The sequence below is a fragment of the Rhincodon typus genome, chromosome 3 (genome assembly GCF_021869965.1).
Source record: "Rhincodon typus isolate 14 chromosome 3, sRhiTyp1.1, whole genome shotgun sequence".
Taxonomy (NCBI): Eukaryota; Metazoa; Chordata; class Chondrichthyes; order Orectolobiformes; family Rhincodontidae; genus Rhincodon; species Rhincodon typus.
The window spans coordinates 12821939-12839366 of record NC_063334.1 but is presented as its reverse complement, the minus strand read 5'-3'; the positions used below and the strand labels follow the sequence as shown (position 1 = coordinate 12839366).

Below are 17428 nucleotides of genomic sequence, written 5' to 3'. Positions count from 1 at the left end.
AATTCTCAAATGGAGAGTCAAGAACTGCAGGTGCTTTAAATAAAAAATTGCTGGATAAAGTTCTGATCTGTGGAGAGAAATCAGTTAGTATTTCAGGTCCAGGGACCCTTCCTTAGTGTGGAATTATTCCTTTGCTGTAATTAGCATACAGACTAAAAAGTTACCTTAACCATTCGAAGCAGCAAGGCCAAAAACCAACTTCCAGTTTGAGTGGTTATCCAATGCAGTGTCACTAACTACACAAAAAGCACACACACTTACAGCATGTTTCTGGGATTTCATCAGATCCATCCTCACAGTCAGCATGGCCATCACATTTCAGTTTGAGGGGCAGGCATTGTCCATCAGGACACACAAAGGCTGAAGCTCCACAGATGGTGGTGTTAGCTACCAGAGGAAGTTGTGAGTTAATATTTCAAGTAGGACTTTAAACTGGTGAGAAATCAAGATTTAAGCAGTCAAGAATGTGTACTCAGCTATGCTTTTACCTCCATGTTTCTATTAGCATAGGCATAAAATCACTTGTAGTTACATACTGAATAGCCCATTTAGAGATATTACCTGGAGCAGATGACACTTGGGTCTCCTGGCTCAGAGGTAGGGAGACCCATCAAAACCCTATACATTTTGTGCCTAACACTTGCTGACCAGGCAATCTGAGACATTACATAGTCCTGACCAAATCTAAAGTAAGGCTGAATGGTTGCTTGGCTAGTGTTTACAACATTAAATACTAATTGTTAAAAACAAGATTAAAACATTACTTCACCTTAAACTGTACCCTTTGGTCCAACCAGTCCATGCTGAACACAAATGTTTAAGAGGTTGTATAGGATAAATGCTATTGTGTTTAACATGCAGGTGTTAGACTTTGAACTGAATGTGCATTTTTAAAGCCAGCAGTTGAAAAACTGGAATGAAATTGCAGAATTTACCAATTCAGATACTAATCCATCAAGGTGCTGCAAGTGATCTTTGCCATTTAGTTAAAACCATTTTAGGAACAGCCTAAAATCTTCTGTATTAAAAGATATTTATATTGGTGGATTTTTCATAAAATTGCTTTTCCCCCCACCAGTACACCACTGGTTTTCCATTTTTGGTTTGGTTTATTGTTGTGTTGCTGGCTGGAATTATGCCTGTCCTAATTGCCCTAAAGATATTGAGCCACCATTGTAAATCACCAGAGTTCGGAGTGCAGCCAAAAACAACTGTTAGGAAGGGAATACTGGGATTGTAACCCAGTGAAAGAATTGCAATACATTTCCAAGTCAGGAGGGCATGTGGACTGGAGGAATGTTTAGCTGGTGTTTCTATCATCTACTGCCAGAGAGACTTTCAGGAGGTAAAAGCTACAGCTTTTAGGAAAGTGTTGAAGAAAGGAGTCTGGTCAGTTACTACAATGACTCTTGCAAGTGGTACATTGCTGCCACTGTTAAAAGGAATGAATATTGAACATGGTAGAAGATACAATCTAAGAAAGCATCCATTGAGTGTATCAAGATTAATTTGTCAAAGCTACACCATGTAGAGTGTAGCTACTCCTGACATCTGCCTAATGAATATTGGCCAGGTATTAAAGGGTTGGGAGCCATATTTACTTGCCACACTTCCTATTCTGACCTGCTCTTAGAGAATGTTTGTTATTGTCCAGTTGAGTCAGTCAATGGTAACCCCCAGTATGTCAGGGAGGGATTCATGGAATCCCTACAGTGTGGAAACAGGCCCTTCAGCCCAACAAGTCCACACAGAACCAGTATCCCACCTAGACCCATCCCCCTAATCTACATATCCTTGAACACTACAGGCAATTTAGCATGGCCAATCCCCCTAGCTTGCACATCTTTGGACTGAAAGGAAACTTGATCATCTGGAGGAAACCCATGCAGACACTGGGAGAATGTGTAAACTCCATACAGACAGCCACCCGAGGGCAGAATTGAACCAGAGTCCCTGGCACTGAGGCAGCAGTGCTAACCACTGAGCCGCCCCATTTCAATGGCAGTAAAGTTACAGACTATCAAGGGGTGATGGTTAGATTTACTTTTTCCAAAAAGGAAATCAACACCCAAGTGTCAAATGATATCATTTGCCATTTATCAGTCCAGGCCTGGCTGTTGTTCAGGTCATGCTGCATAATGGACAAGGGTCAGTTTCCAGTATCCAAAGGAGTCTCAAAATGCTTCTGAGAATCTAACTTGTGACATCCTCACATCTAACCTCAAAAAAAAAAGGAGTGAAGGTGATTGATGAAGCAGCTAAAAAAAAAAAGGAGCCTTGGACACTCTAGGAGAGACAGTAATGCCTTAGGGCAGAGATGATTTACCTACATAATGTGCTTGGCCAACTCCAGCCAGGAGAGAGTTCCCCACAACTTCTTAAGTTAGCACTGTTCTAATCAGCTGAAATGGTCACTGACATGGAAAAGAGGTCCTTTACTCAGTATCTACTGTAGTCTTTACATAGTAAGAGTTAATTGATTCAAGTGTCTTACCTATACCTCCAACTGCAATGACATTAAGCACCAGGTCAAGTTTGTAATGGGTGAACAGGAAGGGTCCTCAAACAAATGTTTGAATTGGGAATTAGAATCCCCTCAGGACCTCATTTTTGTCTCATATCAGAAAGAAAACATTTTGTCTCCATATTCAAGTACAGTACATGCAAATACATTTGTGAAGTTTATAACCATCCCTAATGCTCAAAAATGGGACGAGTGGAAAACTAGAATATTTAGCACAAGCTTTGCTTTGATTTTTACCTGGTCTACATGATTTTCCATCTGCATTCAAGTCCATGTCATTTGGACAGACACAAGTGTATGTTGATGAGTGAATACTAATGCGAGGAGCAGGAAGACACATGTATTCACAACCTCCATTCAAACTCCCATTACATCGGTTTTTACCTGTTGAAAAGCACATTAAACCTGAGGAAGCCAGACACTGCTATAGGGGTTTGGATTACTTTCTTAAATTTTGTCCACATTACAAGTTGGTCAATATCCAAGCTAGATTTCAGAAATTCAACATTGTCAAGTGAGCACTGCCTGTTAACTAGTTAACAATTTTCTCCATTTGCCACATTTTAAAAGAGGTACAATTGCAGTTGGAATTTAACATGTCAGTCACCCTTAAAAAGACCACCACAAATGCCAGTCATTAGTTGGAAAGGCAACTAAAAAGACAGTAAGACTATTTTTAAGTCAAAGACAAGCTAAAAAATTTGCTGAAGAACTAATGCAGCCATCAGTTCAACCAGTTAGCATTCTAGACTAGGAAACAAGCTGAACACAGCATGCAAGCTATTCCAGTTAGTGAATAGCTAGGAAACTTCTGTATCTATCCAACTACAGAAACAAAGATAAACCTGCCTTAAAGGCCCTTCACTTAAAATTTGAAGTACTCCAATCCAAAAGGGCTACCATACTGAGACCAGAAAGTCAGTTCTGACAGATTTGAATCTGTAAACACAAGTGTTATCACATGGACATGACATTGCTACTAATTCAGGGCAAGTATGCAAGAACAGCAACTTTTACATTCAGCAGCAAGCTTTTTGTGCTTAATAGCTTCATATGACAAACACAGCAATAAGAGGCACATCTCTTTTCAATAGAGGAGCACAGGTCACAAGCAGGAATGGACATATGGTTTCTTTGGTCATTAACTTTGGTTACAGTGACCAAGTAGATTAAGGTCCAGTTTCAGTATTGCAATCAAGCACACCATTTCACCAGGGTGACAGATGGGCAGCTGCAAAGATTTCAGATAATTTTTGTACTGAAGTACCTCAAGCCACATTTTCAAAAATTGCAAGATACTTGGATTCCCCACATTAAGTTCATTTCAGCTGTGAGGTATCACAAGTTTCTTCTACAGCTTATGAATGCTGCAGGACATGCATTCTAAACGAGAGATTTCATAACTGGCAAGTCTTAATATTTTCTTTAAAATAGCAAAATCAAAAAATTACCTGATGGTTGTTTTAACTTGTGATAAACAATAATATCATGAGGCTCATCAAGGTTGGAGGCTAAAGTTACCACATCAGCGCCTGTGAATTTATTGGCACTATAAATCATTTCATTCTCACCATCAATCCAAAACACACGATCCTATCAAAAAAGTTAATTCAGGAATTCAGTCTTCTACACAAAATTGAACACAATTCAATTACCTTAGTTTTTCAGGTTGTACTTGCAGGCAGAAATACAATTATTCCTGAAGCTACCTTGAAAGGAAGCTTTTAGTACAGATACTTGTCAAATAGCAGTGGTACACTGAAGTTCCCACTAGATAGGTTCTTGATCATCAAGGGTTACAGGGAGAAAGCAACAGAATGGGGTTGAGGAACTTATCAGCCATGATTGAATGGCAGAGCAGACTTGATGGGCCAAATGGCCTAATTTCTCCTATATACATACATTATGCTAAGTACTTTTTGCTCCAATGGCATGTTTTCTTACAGTTGCTGCCTCCATGCTTAAGTGCATTGTACATGGAGTCATACAGCATAGAAAGACCCTTTTGTCTACCTAGTCTATGTAGACTGATATTCCCAAACTAAAAACTTATCCCACACTGCCCATGTTCCTCAACTTTTCTTATTCATGAAAATACCCAAATGTCTTGTAGACAAACTGTACTTGCATCCATCACTTCCTCTGGCAGTTCATTCCACTCAAGCCACCAAGAACAAATTGCCTCACGTCTTTAAAAATCTCTGCTCACCTTGAGAAGGTTTGTTTTGAACACCACCACCAACCACCCCCTTCTCCCCCAACCCTAGATAGGAGACCCCTTCCATTCACCTTATTTATGCCCAGGCTTTTAAAAGCCTGAAAAAAGTCACCTCTCAACCTCCTATGCTCCAGGAGGAAGAGTCCTAGCCTATTTTTATAATCTCAAACCCTGCAACAGAGTAAGTCTTTTAATGAACCCTCTCTGCTTAATGTGCTTTCTATAACAGAGACCTGAACTGCAAAGTGCTCCACAAGAGGCCCCACCAACATCCTATATATGGAAGTGGATGTCCATTGTTTGCATCTAACAGCCATAACTTTGGTAAAGTATGCACACCACCACTGTATTATCTAGCTCTGCACCTTGAAGCGTTTGGCCTTTGTATATTCTGGAGATGGAGGAGTCCATATCTATTCAGGTTAAAAGATAGATGTTATGTTATCCAGCCATTAGCCACTTTTACTTGGAAAATGGTGCAGCATTTCACTTTAGAAGTGAAGCTGTATAGCACTAAATTTGGTTAATCTAACTTGCTCGCATTCAACTTAGTGCAATATTAATGAATTCCTTACCTCAAACATAGCCACACCAAGAGGATGAGCAAGGAATTCTTCAGATCTCAATACAGTTCGCCTATCCTGACCATTTAGATCAATGCTTGACAGCGTGTGCAGCTTTGAATCAACCCAATATAAACGGCTTTTCACAAGATCTGTGGATAAATTTAGAGCACATAAATATGATCTGAATAGATATTGCTGTAGAGCAGTCTTCAGTTGTCCACTTACCAAGTGTAATGCCATTTGGCCAATAAAGGTCACCAGTAACAAACAGCTGGCGATCAGCACCATTCATTCCTGCCTTTTCAATCTTTGCTGGTTCGCCCCAGTCTGACCAGTATATGAACCTTTGGATCCAAAAAAAGTTAGTTAATTGCTTGTAGTTGAAATGGAGATGCTAGATTGCTATTAACTGTTGGTTCCTATAGTTAAGTTGTTACATTAAATGGCAATATATCCTCAGCCTTTAGTCTAGTATGTAGGTTCACTCATCCAAACCCACTGGGTGATCAGTCAATAGTAAATAGAAGGCCAAACATTGGGCTTGGATTTGAAATTGCATAGTTTGTGCCTGGCTATATATTGGAATGAAAATGTTAAAGCCACCCAAATGTTAGCAATGCTAATTAACTGAAACTTTAAATTAGCTAAGTAGCAAAACAAAAAAGCTCAATTGAAGATACTGGCTACAGAAGTTAAAAAATTTCTCAATACCCAGTTAGTGGATCAGCTACTATAGATGCTGGTTCCTTTAGATTGTCCTCAAAGAGGATCTTCCTTTTTGTTCCCTTGAAATTGCCCACTGAAAGTGTTTTAGTCCCCGAATCTGTCCAATAAATGTTGGCATGAATCCAGTCTACAGCAATTCCCACAGGGAGGTATACATCACTGAAGACTCTTGAAATCTCAAGCGTACCATCTTGGTTATCAATTAGTACACTGCAAAAAACAAAAAAAATTAGGCAAACCTGGACAACAACTCAAATTGAAGAGTTAGAAATGTAATAAATTTTAGTGGATTGCTATAAATCTCATTCACAGCCTACAGACACTGCACATTAGAGCTTTTTGCTACCAGGTGCAAAGCAACTTTCATTTCTGCAGTTCATGCAATCTAATGTTACAAACTGGAATAGTGACAACATTAGAGATCAGTGCAATGATCCAGAAGAGTTATTGCAAAAGACTTAAGCAACTCTTTAGCCAGTAAAATATAAACCATTAAAGGCTACAAAAAGTTTCAGATCTGGCAAGAACATCTGGTATTTTAAAAATTTCAGACTATGCTGGCAGTGTCCAAATTAGACATTGCCCTAACTTAATGGGTACAGTATGAGAAGAGTGGCTGGTGAGCCACACAGACAAGTCCCACATATATATGTTTCCAACCCTTCCATTGGAGGCCAGGGAGCAAGTACCCCCAAATTGGCCTGCTCCAATAAATCAGAGACCAAAATAAACTTCCAGCAAATTTTGATTTTAATCAAAAATCAGCCAGAGTTCAGCAACCATCTTGTATCAGATCAAGGAGGCAGAAGAGTCAAAGATATCAGTTTACTGCAAAACAGTAAAAAAATTATCCATTTCCACATCTGGAAGAAAGCAACATTCAAGTGTACAATACAACATTCAATTGTTACACAAGTAACAACAAGCTGGAAGTTTGCTAGAAAGAGCTTTTGATACACAAGTTGCTCGTCACACTGAATTGTACACTTTAAACATCTTACACAGACCAAGATTGACTGCATTTGAGATAATCCTGGCTTGAACAAACATCCCAACAACTGACTAAATTAAAAATTGTACCACTTCAGCAATAGGGCTCTAACCTGATCACTTTAAAGATCCCTCACTCCCACCATACATCATTTGCTTTTTGACATTCCAGAATCTTATTGTATGCAGTTCTAAACACCTGACTAATCCTCAGTTTAAAAAAACCACTAAATTAATCTGATAATCAAGATAATTTAAAACAGAACTAAGCAGTGAGAATTAGAAATTTTGCCAGGCACAGACTCTATCATATTGGATCAAGTGATGGAGATGATAAGAGAATAGTTAGTGACCCTTCTGAGGGAGGGTACACTTGTTCCAAAACATTAACTGATTTTTCTTCAGAGATAGTAGGAACTGCCAATGCTGAGAATCTGAGATAACAGTTTAGAGCTGGAGGAACACAGCAGGCCAAACAGCAGAGGAGCAGGAAAGCTGACATTTTGGGTCTGGACCCTTCTTCAGAAATGGGGGAGGGGAAGGGGATTCTGAAATAATGAGGGGAGGTGGACGGAAGATGGATAAAGGAGCAGATAGGTGGAGGAGAGGGGATGGAATGTAGGTGGGGAGTTATTGGGATAGGTCAGTCCAGGGAGGACAGACAGGTCAAGGAGGCAGGATGAGGTGGAGGTGGGGGTGGAAGGACAGGTTAGGAGGCAAGGATGAGCTGGGCTAGTTTTGGGAGGGGAGATTTTTGAAGCTTGTGAAGTCCACATTGATACCATTGGGCTGCAAGGTTCCCAAGCGAAATGAGGTGCTGTTCCTGCAACCTTTGGGTGGCATTGTTGTGGCACTGGAGGTGGCCCAGGATGGACATAATCATCTAAGGAATGGGTGGGTGGGGGGAGTTGAAATTGTTCATGACTTGGGAGGTGTGGTCATTTCCTACTACCTCAGGTCAAATATAGAGTGTTGGTTCTCTTTCCAAAAGAAGAAGTGTGCAGCATGAACCCTGAAAACAGGACATGCTCACCCTGATGGGGAGGCAGCCTCATGACCCACACAAAGACTTGATAAGCCAGCCAGGAGGATTGGTGAACAGCTCTCCCTGATCAGTTCAGGAATTGGAATAAGTCTTTGAATCAAGGTTTAAATACACAGCCTAGAGGAATCACTTCCTGAAGTGGAGTGGAAGCAGACCAAACTTGGCTCCAAGTAGCCAAAACACTAGATTAAAGTTAGAGAAATCTGTCACTTCAGCTCAACATTTCAGCCACCATTAAGATCCACTTCAGCCATTGTGTAATTTAACTGTTCTCAGAAATTGCTTTGAGGAAGCTTTTGGGCCACATTCTCCAATCCCGAATAAAGGCAGACAACTTTTTAAAGCCAGACTCGGGAGTCAACACACATCCATTGATGCCTTTAGTTGTCATTGGAGACATCCAACTCTAGGTCGGAAGTTTGAAATCTTGATTTGATCCCATCGCTGCAAAAAGGCAAAATCCATACTTCTAGATTTTTCTAGAAGCAATTCATTGAAGACTGAACACATCTTGCACTCAAATTTGGGAAAAAGAAAGTTAAAAAACCAACATCTTAAACCAGATGAGAATGCACACTCTCCCCTCTTGCAGTGCAGGATGTTGGTTTTCTGACAACTTAATCTGATGGGTACAAGGCAAGAAACTTCAACACTAGTCTTCAAATAGTCAAGTTCTCTTGCCAAGCTCAGGTTGGTCAAATGTCATTGTGTATTGCAAACCAGGCACTGATTGGGTTCAGTGGCTGAACCAGCTGATGTTATCATGCAGGTCCCATTTTCTCAACCTCCCCTCTTGCCCAAGGTGAGACCATCCTCAGGTTAAACCACTAGTCATCTAGTGCACCCCTCAGATTGTGAGGATTTCACTTACTCAACATTGTCCATTTCTGGTTTTGGGCATTTTAATGTTAGACTGAAATGAACATTAGATTTTCAGAATTTTTACCTGAAAATTGCATGCTGTACCAAGTCAGCCCAGAAGATTGTCTGTGCTGCAACATCAGCATCAAGTGCAACAGCATTTCTCAGCTGGTCAACTATCTGAGTGTATTCCAAGTGATGTAATCCAATTTTCCTGATGTTGTGACGATTAGTAAAAACCAAAAATGGCTCTTCTCCTGTTTGAAGGCAAGCAACACATTAACAAATGGATCACAAGTCCTCAATTGTATTTTCTGATCAAAGGCCTCTACCATGCCTGCACTATGGAAAACAATAGCAATCCCTTAACTGAACAATCCCTTCCATGTTTGACGGAAGATGGAGGAGGACTGAGGTAGTAGTAGTACTAGTTTAAACAACTGTGTAACAGACCAAGTACTAATAGTGCTAATAACAGAAGCCCAATAAAAGGTTGTGGTTAATGTTTTCAAATAAAGTGCAAGCTATATATATTGGACAACACAATGCAGAGAAGAGACTGTACAGGAGGACTAGGCCATTCAGCCCTTTGAGCCTGCTCTGCCATTCAATAGGTTTATGGCTGTCATGTTCATTGCAGCCACCTGAATAACCCCAGTCTCCCTTGTTGCAATCTACTGAGATCAGTTTAGTGGTCAGGATGTAGAATGAAACCTAATTTTAGTCAAGTGTATGTAATATTTACAAACTGGAAAAGGTGCTTTGTCGAGACCATTATTAGTGGAGACTTGCAGTCTGCAAGCTCACCTTCATTCATGTCTAAAAGATTAATACCTGAAATTTAGATCATTACAGTGTTTGTAATAACAGTAAATTTAACTTACCTACAGCCTTGCAAGCCCCATTGATTGGATCTACATGATATCCTTTCAAACATTCACATTGGTAGCTTCCAACTAAATTAAGGCAAATTTGACTGCAGGTTTCTGGATTTTGGCATTCGTCAACATCTACAAAAGGAAAAACCACCATCAAATTCACAGATAGTAGGAACTGCAGATGCTGGAGTGAGAGATAACACGGTTTAGAGCTGGATGAACACAGCAGGCCAACAGCAGAAAAGCTGATGTTTCAGGTCAAGACCCTTCTTCAGAAATGGGGGAGGGTAAGGGGATTCTGAAATAATTAGGGAGGGGGAGGTAGACAGAAGATGGGTAAAGGAGAAGATAGACAGGTCAAAGAGTCAGGTTTGGAGCCAGTAAAGGTGAACATAGGTGGGGAGTTAGGGAGGGGATAGGTCGGTCCAGGGAGCATGGGCAGGTCAAGGAGGCAGGATGAGGTTAGTGGGTAGGAGATGGGGCTTGAGGTCCCATCAAATTCACAATCTGGGATAATGAGGTGAGATTTACTGAATGGAACTTGCCTGCACAGGAGTGTTGGTCAACTAGTTCAAAGCCAGGTGGACATTTACACTCATAACCAATGACAAGATCTCTGCAGATGTGAGAACAGCCACCATTGTTCACAAGGCATTCATTTGCATCTAGAAAACAAAAAAACAGTTTATGCTTCTTCATTGAAAAAATAAGCCTGGCTATTTACTAAGCAGCTGATGCATGTTCCCATGTGCAGACAGTGCAAAGAGGGAAAGTTTTAACTGTGCCTTCGTGTCAAAAGGTTCTATTCTTGGTCACCTTCTGCATTAAATGCCACATTGGGATCATTTTAAACAGACAGAGGAAGAATACTGTCCTAACATTTACATGGTGTTCTGTTTAATCTAGTTATTGCAATCCAAGAGCTATTAACATTCTGGCACATTGGAGGAAAATTTGAGTCAAGAAGAGTGACTGGCATAGAAAAAAGGAGGTAAATTTACTGTTTTAAATCAAGAACAGTTCAGACTAAGGTATTTGAAAAAGTTAATGGAGATAATAGCCTAATGCATTTAGTTTCCCCTCCTCCCTGTCCTTACAGGAAAAGGAAATTTAGAAAGCTCAACATTTACAAAGTTAGACTTCTAGTTCAGTATTTCTTTCAATCAGGAAATCAAGATTCATTGAAATTGGAGGACCATAGGAAACTACAAGTTTTAAGCCACATACTGCATTCTTTGAGGGGCTCGTCACTCCAGTCCTTACAATCTTGTTGCTGGTTGCACACTTGGGTTATGTTGATACATTCTCCAGTATGACATCTGAAGTCATAAGGCCCTGTACACTCTGTAGCTGGTAGAGAGGAAACCAAAATCAGTTTTCAGCCAGGGAGCTCAAAAAACCCCCAAAAAACTTACTGAAATTAAGTGTGTACTTACTTTCACAGTTGAGCTCATCACTTCCATCAATGCAATCAATAAAGTGATTGCATTTCTTGCTGTCAGGTACACAGTTATTATCACATCTGAAGTAGCCAGATTTGCATGTTTCAGATGCTAAAAAAAAATCAAAGTTTAAACATTGAAGAAACAAAGTCAAAGTAGCACATTGAAAAATCTGTACCAAGAACCAAATCTAGTATGCTATTAGTGCTTATGGTGTTTTAAAATATTCTCTAGTACCACACAAATCAAAGTTAATCTGTAGAACTGGATTAATTGGTTGTGTCATTGATGTTTTAAATGAAAAAATTTTAACCAAGGATTTTAGTGCTATTCTAAAGCTGCGAAATTAGAGTACTTATTGTTAAATAGAGTTTTGAAAGTGACCAGATTTAATGGCTTGTTGATTAAAAGATTAATCTTGGTCAGCTCAGACATCAGGGGTAACTCCAGTTATTCAAATGATATCATGGAACTTTTGACTCCAGAAGTCAAAGATCCTTTGAGTATCTTCTTGAAAGGCAGCACAAAAGGCCTGTTTTATGTGCTCAAGTCAGAGTCAATGTGATGGGTTGATGTCCCACTCTAGAAATAAGGAGGGCCCCTAGAGCAATAGCTAGTTCCACAGCTGTACTCAGTTCTGAGTAACTGTAGTTTAGGAGCCAGACAATAATATTGAATTACTTGTTCAGATTCAATTTCTGCTTCTATGCACTAATTACCAGACTTACTCATGAAAGTTCAAATCAAAAATCAGAAGTCAGAACTGTACAGCATGAGAAATAGACCCTTCAGTACAACCCATCCATGCTGACCAGATATGGTAAATTAATCTGGTCTCATTTGCCAGCACTTGGCCTACATTGCTCTAAACCCTTCCATGTGCCCATCCAGATGCCTTTTAGATGCAGTAATTGTGCCAGCCTCCAACACTTTTCCAGCAAGTCATTCCATACGTGCATCACCCTTGCATGAAAAAGTTGACCCTTAGGTTTCTTAAGTTTTGCTCTGTTTGAACTCCCCTATCCTGGGGAAAGACCCAACTATTCACCCTATCTATGGGGCTCATGATTCTATAAACATCTAAAGGTTACACCTCAGCCTCTGACACGGAGGAAACTGTCCCAGCCCATTATGTTAGAGACAGTAAATACTATTGCTACTTGTGCAGAAAACCAAACAAAACAAATTGAAGGAAGAAAGACTAAAATAATCAGGAACATTAGAAGCAACAACTTTCAGTCTGGAAACAGTGAACTTACGACATTTTGTTTCATCACTTCCATCGTTGCAGTCTCTCTCTCCATCACAGTACCACTGCTGGTGAATGCATTCACCAGAATCACACAAGAACTCAGCAGGAGAACAAGTCACGATTGGAAGTGTATAGCCACACTTGTCTGGAGCTTCATCAGATTTATCAGCACAGTCAGTGTTGGTATCACACACCAAATTCAAGGGGATGCATTGGGAATTGTTGCACTGAAACTCATTCAGGCCACAGGTAGGTGATTCACAGCCTTTTTCATCACTTCCATCACCACAGTCATCTGCACCATCGCAACGAAACTGTTTGGATATGCATCGACCACTGGTACAAGTAAACTCTAATGGATTACAAGTAAGGATGCCTGGAAGAGAACAAACATTGATTTATTCTTTCCTTTTAAGCCAGAAGCTATACCTGACAGTATAGAAGTCAAATTTTTCCTTCATGCATGTTAATGTAGCATGCAAAAAAAATTTGTTGCCCACTTCCAGTCACTAATAGATTGATTGGACATGCTTTTATTTGTTAAAGTGAGTGACTTGCTAGGCCATTCAGAAGACAAAATGTCAGCCACATTGCTGTGGATCTAAAGTTACATGCAGGCCAGCAAACTTTCCTCCTTTAAAAGAACATGGGCATTAGAGAATCATACATTTTTACTACATTTCATGATCAGCATTACAGACCCTTCTAATCCAGATTTATTGACAGCATTCTTATTCCACCAGCTGTTGAGATTTAAACCAGTGTCCCTATGAGTATCAGCTTCCAGATGACTGGTCCTATGACTTATTGCTGCACCATCCTGCATTTGAATACATACTGTGGTAAAACTGTGCAAAGTGCAAGTTTAGGAGGACAGACTGGATGGTGCATGTATTAGTGCTAAAATACAGGCCATTTTTTTGAATGGCAATTCATACATTCCATCATAGTACAGCTATCCCAAAATAATGTAGAGGCGCACAAGTGACAGTAGTGCCTCTTGCAATATATATGCTTCAGATTGGCACCAAAAAAGTGCTCAAAGTTAGAGATTGTAGTGGATTGCTTTTCTTTGTAAGCAACTCAGATCTTTACAAAAAAGGAAAGACAGACTTGTTGCCCAATTGTGCACAGAAAGTTATGGATGCAGATTGTTTTGAACAACTTTGATATCATTGTTATCTTGACCAAAAAAATAGACAAAGTCTATTGTAAACTTGAAAGTTGTTCAGTTGTGCTACAAAGTTAATATCTACTCATTCTCTGCTAGACTGAGGTAGTTCCACTAAATTTAAGATACCCACCACAGTTCTCCTCATCACCTCCATCACCACAGTCTTTTACACCATCACATTTCCAGGAGACAGGAATACACTGCAGAGTGCCAGAACTACAACGTACTTCACTGGCTCGACATGTGTGTGTGCCTGGAACAAGACATAACCAGAATTACTTGCAGTATTGCTTCAGCATTCCCACCTTAACATTTGGAGGGTGGGCCAGTTATATTAACTTTTAATCAGACTTGGTCTTAGAGTTTGGCACTCAGATTACACAGAGATCAAAGATAAACAAGCTTGTATTACATGAGCTTAGAACTTGAACATTCCTGGACATAAAGTGCTGAGTAATATTCCGAGCAGGCTAGGTGGACTATCTGTGGGAGATGCAGGGTTATAGGGTAGGGTCTGGGTGAGCTGCTCTTGGAGGATTGGTGTGAATTCGATGAGCCACGTGACCTGTTTCTACTGCAGGGAATCTATGATTCTATAGAATAATATTTCTACTTGATCATGTTTTTCCCTTAACACCCTCCTTAGCCCAGCTTTCAGCTAGAGTGCACCTAGTGCAATGCAACATGGAGTTCTCTATTGCCCAAGTGGATTTTTTTTCAAAAAAAAAAAAAACACCTTTGGGGTGTAGGTATCACTGGCTGGATCAGCCTTTATGCTTGTCCCTATTTGCCCTTGAGAAAATGGCAGAGAGCTACCTTTTTGAACACCAGTGCATGTAGGAAGTGCCACAGCTCCATTAGAGGGAATTGCAGGATTTGACCTAGTGACACTGAAGGACCAGCAATACATTTCCAAATCAGGATGGCAAGTAGCCAAGTAGCATTTCCATGCCTTGACTGGTCTTGTCCTTCTAGGCATTCATGGGTTTGGAAGGCACTCCCTAAAGAAACTTTGGGAAGTTAGCTGCTCAGCACCTGCTTTGGATGGCCCATTATGCTTACACCTGAATTAGAGGAAAGGCAGTGGGTAGAGGAATGAAGTGATTCTAAAAGGATGAAGAGTGAGGGTGATATACTAACAAAGCATCATACACCATGTGTTGCAATGACACATCAGTGGATCACCAGGCTAGTCGAGGCCATTTTTCTTAATGCTTACTTATCTCAGTAAGTTCATTTTCAGTACAAGATCCAAACTAGCTCAAAATTGCAGCTAATTAAATAAAAATCATGCATCCATGATAATAAATCTAAAGCCTCATATTAACACTTACCCACTTAGAAAGCAATACCAACATTTGTAGGTGGCAAAGATATGCCACATGCATACACAGATGAAAACAGCATCTTAAATGCTATTTTAAAAATATATCAAGAGATTATATGAATGCATAAGCTACAAGAAAGTAGCTTTTAAGTTAAATGAGAGGCCATCTACTCACCTCCCAAAAATAAAAACACAAGTTGCCTCAATACCCACAGAAAAGCTAGAAAGTGGAAGCTATAAAGGAGACTGGCCCTCCAGGATGGAACATAATTGAAAGTCTTAATAACTGGCATGTTCAATCAAATGACTAGAATGGGAGTGAGGAGTTACACTTCAGCTATAAGGCCCTGGTTAGGCTAGACTTAGAGCTAGTTAAAAAAAAACTAGGGCATTAATGTCTTAGCAAGAATTTTTGTCTAGAAATCTCTGTCAAAGATTAAATAAATACAAAACAAGATCCTGAATTTTAAATTCAAATGAAAAAGGCTGATTTGATCCAAGCTCTTAAAGTAGAACTGATGGGGTGAAGAGTTAAATCAGTACAACTACTTGGGACTCTGATAGGAGGCAGTGTCTTAGAAAGTGCGTACTCAAAACTTCCCAGGAATGAAGTTGGGAGACCGCTACATACAAGGGCTAGAAGGTGAGGACTCCATATGCTGCTCTACAGTGATAGCAGTTTTAAACAATGGTGAATACAAGTGCGTTTTATACAAAAAAAATTCCAATCAAACTGAATGGTAGAATTGTTTCCAAGAGATTAACATGCCTGTTCATGGGGCAAGTTTAGACCCAAAAAGCGCATTTTAGAACAAAAAGAGCGAATGTAGGTTTTACTTATCAGTCTATAAACTGTACAACTCTAACGGGCACAACACCATTTTACACATTCCTTTGTCATCAGTAAACACAATTCTGCCTTGTGAGCAGAGTGTGTAATAGAACGTGCAATTTCATTTAAAAAGTGATTTAATAATCAAATCTAAAGTAATTTGCTTGCTGACAGCAGGGGGAAAACGGTCAGTCAGACTGACTAGCAAGTAAAGGAAATTCTCTTACAAATTCGATGCTTTGGGATCATACACTCATTCACTTGCGGAGATTATTTGTCGCTTATTCCGTCACCCTCGAGGTACTGTCACACAAATGATTTTTCTCTAACAAAACTCTAGCAATGTTTAACATAAAGTCCCGTTACTCACCATTTACTCTGGTGGGAGAATAGGAACATAAGGCAAGCAGTAACACGGCAACTCGAAAGGGGACCATATCATTAGCCGGAGGGAACGTGGCTGTAAAAACCCTGTACCTGCTCCTCACGACTAACTACTCTGACTTTATTTATCCTTTTCCCCTTTCTAACTCACCTAAACAATACAGCACTGCACGCTATTTAATCTTTTTTTCGCCTTCCGACAATTGACTGGCTATTGGGTCGCCTGGTTAACCTATCGATACTATCTATTGGCATTGCTGCTTAATGACGATTGATCAATCGGGCCTCATTAACCTAATTGCAATCTGTTCTTATTACTAGTGGTTCTTGCAGTCCAGTGGATGTGTCTGAGCCTGAAAGCTGGGTTTAAGTCCCACCCACTCATGTCTGAATGAGTTTATTAAAAATAGGCACAACGTCCTGTAGGAGGAGGTATATGGTAAAAATATTTTCTAATCAACTTGTTCAGGAATATTATTACACACCTGTAAAGCATATGGGACTTGAACATGGGCCACCTGGCTCAGAGACAGGGACATTACCAATGTGGCCCAAGATTCTTTAGCTGTATGGCACACAGATCATTTGATGTGAACTTATTAAATGAAATCTAAAATCATATTTGATTATTCTAACATGCTTACATATTTAGAAACATTTTGGCTGAGGTTATATTACATCAATATTCATACAGTCAAAATCCTATTCTGGAATTCTCACACCACCCTAAATAAACACTGGGTATCATTGAGAGATCATTTTGCCCCCGATCCTTTGGATGTCTTCAAAAGTAAAAAAAAAACTTTTTTTGGAGTAATTTCAGTGATTTGGCCTCCATAGCCTTCTGTGGTAGAGAATTCCATGGGTCCACTACTCTCTGAGTGAAGAAATCTTTCCTCCTTTCCGTCTTGAATGGCCTACCCTGTATCTCGAGACCATGCCCCTTAGTTCCAGACTTTCCACCCTCCCTGCATCTCATCTGGCTAGCCCTGTTTAAATTTTATATGTTTCAATCAGATCCTCTCTCATCCTTCTAAACTATAGTAAATACAGACCCAGTCAAACCAACCTCTCCTCACAATCCTGCCAAACCTGGAATCAGAGACAACAAGGTGTAGAGCTGGATGAACACAGCAGGCCAAGCAGCATCAGAGGAGCAGGGAAGCTGATGTTTCAGGTCTAGACCCTTCTTCAGAAATGGGGGAGGGG

The 17428-nt window shown here is 40.0% G+C and overlaps 1 protein-coding gene across 4 annotated transcripts in view; it reads right to left on the bottom strand.

Moving 5' to 3' along the window:
• LOC109917118 (low-density lipoprotein receptor-related protein 2-like) overlaps positions 1-16382 on the bottom strand; it is a 99279-nt gene extending 82897 nt beyond the window's left edge. For 3 of the 4 annotated variants that reach the window (XM_048594569.1, XM_048594587.1, XM_048594576.1), the window contains exons 1-14: positions 16206-16382; positions 13807-13929; positions 12510-12878; positions 11245-11361; positions 11036-11158; positions 10354-10473; positions 9815-9940; positions 9016-9187; positions 6020-6244; positions 5534-5652; positions 5318-5457; positions 3976-4117; positions 2762-2908; positions 262-387 (exon numbers count right to left, since the gene is read on the bottom strand). In XM_048594569.1, coding sequence (XP_048450526.1) covers positions 262-387; positions 2762-2908; positions 3976-4117; positions 5318-5457; positions 5534-5652; positions 6020-6244; positions 9016-9187; positions 9815-9940; positions 10354-10473; positions 11036-11158; positions 11245-11361; positions 12510-12878; positions 13807-13929; positions 16206-16272 — 2116 coding nt within the window. In that variant the 5' untranslated portion in view covers positions 16273-16382. The remainder of the gene's footprint in view (positions 1-261; positions 388-2761; positions 2909-3975; positions 4118-5317; positions 5458-5533; positions 5653-6019; positions 6245-9015; positions 9188-9814; positions 9941-10353; positions 10474-11035; positions 11159-11244; positions 11362-12509; positions 12879-13806; positions 13930-16205) is intronic. The other variant, XM_048594581.1, reaches the window with a different exon arrangement.
• Between the last annotated feature and the right edge of the window lie 1046 nt (positions 16383-17428).